Source organism: Mustela nivalis (genome assembly GCF_964662115.1).
Source record: "Mustela nivalis genome assembly, chromosome: 18".
NCBI classification, from domain to species: Eukaryota; Metazoa; Chordata; class Mammalia; order Carnivora; family Mustelidae; genus Mustela; species Mustela nivalis.
In genome coordinates, this window is record NC_139037.1 from 59,209,420 (window position 1) to 59,215,419 (window position 6,000).

The 6,000-nt window shown below is 49.8% G+C and overlaps 1 protein-coding gene across 6 annotated transcripts; it reads right to left on the minus strand.

Moving 5' to 3' along the window:
* Window positions 1–1,992: 1,992 nt before the first annotated feature.
* On the minus strand, window positions 1,993–5,488 carry TEX101 (testis expressed 101). 6 transcript variants are annotated; one of them, XM_082712098.1, is made up of 6 exons: window positions 5,399–5,488; window positions 4,757–4,858; window positions 4,488–4,631; window positions 4,144–4,362; window positions 2,549–2,677; window positions 1,993–2,388 (listed from the first exon to the last, which is right to left on the minus strand). In XM_082712098.1, exons 2-6 carry the CDS (start codon window positions 4,818–4,820, stop codon window positions 2,159–2,161), a joined length of 786 nt encoding a protein of 261 aa, XP_082568224.1. In that variant the 5' UTR covers window positions 4,821–4,858; window positions 5,399–5,488; the 3' UTR covers window positions 1,993–2,158. The 6 variants fall into 6 exon arrangements, with proteins under 6 accessions (XP_082568224.1, XP_082568226.1, XP_082568228.1 ...); XM_082712100.1 differs by having other exon boundaries at window positions 5,404–5,477; XM_082712102.1 differs by having other exon boundaries at window positions 4,168–4,362; window positions 5,372–5,467.
* Window positions 5,489–6,000: the final 512 nt, after the last annotated feature.

Sequence of the window (6,000 nt, forward strand, 5' to 3'; positions counted from 1 at the left end):
CTCCTTATCCCTCAGTTAGTGGGGCCAATGCCTAGAAATGCAAAGAGCCAGAAATATCTTACTGTTCAGCCTTGAAGTTTCAAAGTAGGCTTATGTAAAGTAAGACAGAGACAATAATTCTGAAGGGCCAACTTTTGATTTGATAGACCTGGGATTTTCAAGTTCCTTGAAAGGCCTTATGGCATGATTTTTGCAAAACAATAGATTTGGGAAGAATGTGTGATAGTGGTCCGTGTAAGATGGATGAGAAATCCCATGGGCTAGGCCCCATCTCTTTCCTAGTACCTAAGGAGGAAGCAATTCCCTGTGCAATGATCTTTTCTCCAGATCTTGGGGGAATTTCATTAGCTATGTGGGATGCCACCACAACCCAAGTCCTGAAGTACTGCAATGGGACTTGAAAACTGTTGGAAGAGGCCCTGAAATAGCTGAGAGAGGGATGGCAGAACTTAGAGGGCCCACGTGGGTGGCCATCAGTGCCCAGACAGGGTTGGAAGTTCCCAGTGGACGCCAGCAGGAATGGAAGCCAGGTTCCAGGCATCAGCAGAAATATGGACACGAGCAGCAGAGAGGCCAAAACTAGACAGTCACCTCCTTCCCACCAGTCCTGTAACCAAGCCCTGGGCGAGGAGAGTGGAAAGGGAGAAAGCCCTGAGGTGGCTGAATTTATTCAAACTGGTTAAGTTTCTACCTACCCCTGGGTCAGATGAGGGATTATTAAAACCAAAGTATCCAAAAAATCAACAGTATATCAAAATACTTTTATATTATGTACATTTATGTAAATATATTATATTTGAGCTTGTGGCCTAAGAAATTTGCCTGTGCTGCCTGAAGTTCTTTGGCATATGATACACATAATTTTTAAAATGCCAAAACAATCCATGGGCCAAATTTTGGAAAATTATGTCATTCTTCCATTCACTCAAGGTTTTCTCCTGTAACTGTCTTCAGTGACATCAGAAAGCTATTGTCCTATGGAAAACATTTACTTGGCTTTTTTGTTGTTGTTTTTGCCCTAGAGGGCATTTACCAGTCATAGTTCTGAATGCTTATTATTTTAGAAACTTATATGCCCCCTCATTAAGTAAAAATTTGATTTGTTTGTGCTTTCTCCTGTAAACTGATGGGAAACTGGTTGCCTAGGGACAAAGATGAAGTATTAGCTGGAGTGCGCCTTTAACTCAAGGAGTTGATTTAGAACCAAAACTTTCTAGAAGGAACTTGGATGGACTATACTATGGCCAAACACCCCTGTCCTTTTTCCTCTGTGGGGTCAGTAGTTTGCATTAAGTCTCCTTCCACCCCCAGTGCGGTTGGCTAAGTCAGGTAAACCACAATAAAACTATTTAAAGGAAATAATAAATGTCTGTTCCCCCTTATCATTTCCCCACCTTTTACTTTTTCCTATGTGGTTCCTCTATCATTGGAGACAATTATGAGATGGGTTTTATGTGTTCTTGAGTAAGAAGCAGGAGAAGTCAAAAACACATCTTCCTCCCAAGAGTCCCAGACCCCAGTTTTCATACCCTGCTGAGCCCCAGCTGCCTCCAATGTTTCCTGTGTGCCCTGAAAATGCATGAAGTAGGCAGCAGAGAAGGAATGATGTAAATGGGCAAGAGACAGGACATAGGAGGTGGGGTCTGTTATAACAGAAGAATTTGGAGTCTGATTTTTCAAATTCTGTCATACCTCCCAGAAAAATACTAGAACAACACAGCCAACTGTGTCCTTAAGGTTGGGCTCAGAGTGCTCTGAAGGAGACTAATGCTGATTTCTTGCCCAGCTAGCAAGAGAAAGTGACCAATTAAGAGTGGAAGGAAAACCAGACTTTAGGTCCAAGTATCAAAGTTCGGGTCTTGCTCTGCCCATCACTATGTTAGTGTGAGATAGTCAAGTTTTCCAGATCTCTGCTTCCCTTTCTGCAAAATGTGTGGGTTGGAGAAAGTGAATTTTCAGGGTCCTTTCAGCACTAAAATTCCACTTCTAGGCTTGGGTTTTACACCAATCACAGCAGAAACTTTATTAGAAATATAAAATACATCCATAGGAACTGCCTGTTCTTCAGCTCTCCACTCGCTCCTCAACTTGCTGACCAGCAGTCAGAAGGCTTCCAGTCAGAAGAGGTGTCCTGCAGTCCAGGATGAGAAGCACTTCCTCAGGAACAATGGACAAGTTCCTGCAGTAACAGCAGCAGCACTAGCTCTAACCTCCAAACCAAAACAGGAAGCCAGGTGGCCCCATTTTCAGTCTTTCGGGGCTGAGGGAGAGACTGATATGGACAGATTTCCTCCACCCACATGGGCCCTACTGTAAAGATCCCAGACATCAGCCTGCAACCAATTACGGATGTACAGCCTTTGACCTCCAAAAATGAGTTGATGCCTCCTGTAGAACAAGAAAGGATGGGAAGATGCATAGATGTTTTAGGAAATCAGAAGGGAATCATTCCTTCCTCATTCCTAGAACCCTGGAGTGTCAGAACCTCTTGGGATCCACCCAGATGTCTGGTTTTCCAGCCTCTGAAACCACTGGGTGTTGAGTTTACCTCCAGTGATCTGAAGTCTTCCTTGATAGCACTGAATTGTATCATTGGGACAGGGAAGAGAAGGAGCATTCGGACAGGTTCCCAGAGCCACACAGGTTGGGCAGTGGAAGCGTGGTGCCACACTGGGAGCTAGAAGGTAAAACAGAGGGCAATTAAGGTATGTCCTGCCTCTGGATTTGTCTCTTCTTTCTTCCTTTCTTCCCCAAGTCTTTGCTGCTGACACCACTGCAATCAAGGCCTATCACTGCAATCTCCCCATACCTTTTCAACTGTTTCTCTTTGCTATCAGAACCCACCCAACATGACTTCCAAACTGTGTGCTTAGGTGTAGAGACAGAGATGAAAAGGACACAGTTCCTGTCATGGACATCATCAAGTAGGGCATGCCAGTAATTTTAGTACTTCTCAGTACGCACTGTGTCCAAAGATAATGGCGAAGGAATGGAGGAATATTTAACTATTTGGAAGAATTTGCTAACTATTTTTACAGAGCAGACACCTGAGTTGAAGTGGAGGGTGAAGAGAGATTAGCTGAGTGAAAATGGGGGTTGGGGGAGTAGCAAAGTGAACAGCAAGGAAAAGGTCTGGAGGTGTGAGCAGCTTGCTGGATTTGGGGGACTGGGAGACACTGCCATGTTAGTATTCAGTTGGTAGACACAGATAGGGCTGGACTGGTTTTTCATGGCCAGCATCTATTCTGATTGGCCAGTACCATATCTTTTGTTAAATATTTTGACTACTGGGGACGCCTGGGTGGCTCAGTTGGTTAAGCGGCTGCCTTCGGCTCAGGTCATGATCCCAGCGTCCTGGGATCGAGTCCCACATCGGGCTCCTTGCTCGGCAGGGAGCCTGCTTCTCCCTCTGCCTCTGCCTGTGCTTGCTCGCTCTCTCTCCCTCTATCACTGGCAAATAAATAAATAAAAAATCTTAAATATTTTGACTACTGGCCCCAGCTGGAACGCAATAAACAGGGAAGGAAGAAAAGGAAGTAAACTGAAAAGGTAGGCAGGGCCAGATTGCCATAGGGGGTGGCCAAATCCAGGAAGCAGTAGCTGCCAGACTGATTAAGCCATACCATCCTGGAAACCTCCACTGACCCCTTATTGTTTAAGAAACACAAAACCAAACTTAACACCACCGCCTTCTTTGCCTTCCTGGTGCTCTGAGCAGTGTTGAGACCCCCAAGGTAACAACTTAGAAAAAGGCAGGCAATGCCTCTCTGCCTACTTGTGATCTCTGTCTGTCAAATAAATAAAATCTTTAAAAAAAAAAAAAAGAAAAGAAAAAGGCAGGCAAAAGCTCTGAGGTTCTGGGGCGCCTGGGTGGCTCCATGGGTTAAGCCTCTGCCTTTGGCTCAGGTCATGATCTCTGGGTCCTGGGATCCAGCCCCACATCAGGCTCTCCGCTCAGCGGGGAGCCTGCTTCTCCCTCTCTTTGCCTGCCTCTCTGCCTCCTTGTGATCTCTCCCTCTCTGTCAAATAAATAAATAAAATCTTTTAAAAAAATGAGGTTCTTTTGTGTATGGCACCGTTGGGCCTGAGCTAAGTAAGAACACAGAGAAGAAAGGCCCACCATCTTTTTAGGGGTTTGCCTACCTTCTCTCAGTCCCCATGTCTCACCTCCTGGCGTTCTTTGGGTCTCTTCCTCCCTCCACAGCTCCATTAAGCTCCCCTTGCTGTTGCATAAGGACTCCTCACAGTAGCTGCTGTAGGAAACTGTGATTATGCCTGGGGGTGGGGAGTGCTGGATATACGTTGTCGCCAGGGTCCCCTCCGTGACACAGCCCTTAGTGCCCAGAACTGCTGTCTTGGCCCCTGTTCGGAGACAGTGGGGAAGGAAAGCAGGATGTGGACCTAGGGTTTGGCCCCGGGGAGGGGGAACGGCCCTGCCAGGACAGACCCCTCCACCCACCCAACCCAGCTGCCCTTTCCCCATTTACCTGCTTTAATCATCAGAAGGGATTCCTGGCAGAACGACCCACTGTCACAAGTCTCAACTTTCTCTGTGGTCCAGTTAAACGTCCTCTTTGGGTCCTTTTCTATACTCGTGGATATGCCCCTGTGACAGTACAAACTTGGCTCCACTGCGGAGGAAAGGAGATCAAGGGAAGCACGCTTGGCCTCCCCTGTGCGGCCCTGGCCCGTCCTCTTCCCCAGAGGTGCCTCCTCTGTGAACCAGCCCTCCCCCACCCCGAACCCCCATTCTTACAGGCCAAGGAGGGGGGTCCGAGGAGGAGGAAGAACAGCAAACTTTGGATGCGACGAGCTCTCATGGCGTCTTTCAGAGCCGCCTGGAGGAGTGGCCAAGGATCTGCGATTAGAGAGAGAAGAGGGGGCTGCTCAGCCTCACACAACGAGGCTGCACGGACGTTGCGGCGAGAACTGGCGCTGCGGGGCGCACGGTGCCACAGAAGACCGTGGCCCCCATGGTCTAGCCTGCGAGTCTGAGCCGTGCCTGTTTCCACAGGGCAACCCTCCGACCCAAATCCCTACTCCCCGAAGCCAAAGGTGTTCAGTGACCAGTACCGCCCAACCTCGGGTCCGGCCCAGACGCCCCTTCCGCCTCAGCCCCGGGTCAAGCCCATGTTCTCCCACGCCCCAGGATTCTCAGCCCCCGGGCCTCCCACAGCTCGAAATTCTGCCATCCCAGTCCTGTTCTATCGAGGGCTCCAGGGCTTTACGTTCCAGCCGCCATTTCCCGCAGGACCCAGGATTCTGAGTGCCCGGCCTCCTCCCCTCTCAGACCCAGGAGTTTCCTGTTTCCACAGAACCCAGGAGTCTGGGTCCTCAGCCCTTCTTTCTCTTTAAGGGACCCGGATTCCACCTGGCTTTCAGATAACCTCACAGGAACCTCACGCTGCTGGAGGAACGTCCTAGAACGCCCCTCTCATTCCACTCCGCCTTGGCTTGGCCTCTCAGAGAAATGGAAGGCGGGGCTACCTTTGCCCAACGGGTCACTCGAAGCCCCATTGGTCATTGTGAAAGCATCTGATGCGCTCATTGGGTGAACCCGAAGAACGTTGCACCCAATTGGCCTTGGAGAAGTCTGTTCCTGGCGGCTTAGAAGGCACGCATGCGCAGAACGGCGAGCATGCTGGAATTGCGGAGGGGGAGGGAACAGGTGTTTGCTGCGCTTGGCGAGGAAAGCCGGGCGGGTGGTGCGTCCTCAAGTGGCCTCCCTGACCGCTTTCTCTCATGGGGCGATGGAGTGGGCTGTGCTTGGAGGTCACACCTTTGTCCTCCACTGTCCTCCTCTGTCCTCCACTGAACTATTCCCCCTTCCATGTGCCCAGCCTGGACCCCGACCCCGCCCGGTGGTCCTAGACACTGGAAGGCATCTTGGTCTCATCACCTTCCCTCACGGTGGATCCTGGCGGGCCAGTGGGGTCACAGCACGAGCCCCCTCTCATGGACGTCTGGAAGGTTGACTGGAGCAAAGCCGTCTTCAGAGTC

What these genes read in the sequence shown, in the direction of transcription:
- TEX101 (XM_082712098.1), bottom strand. Translation starts at nt 4,820, where the DNA reads ATGAGAGCTCGTCGCATCCAAAGTTTGCTGTTCTTCCTCCTCCTCGGA. An exon ending in GACATGGGGACTGAGAGAAG is followed by an intron (nt 2,678 to 4,143) that starts GTAGGCAAACCC and finishes TTTACCTTCTAG; the next exon opens with CTCCCAGTGTGGCACCACGC. An exon ending in AAGACTTCAGATCACTGGAG is followed by an intron (nt 2,389 to 2,548) that starts GTAAACTCAACA and finishes CTTGTTCTACAG; the next exon opens with GAGGCATCAACTCATTTTTG.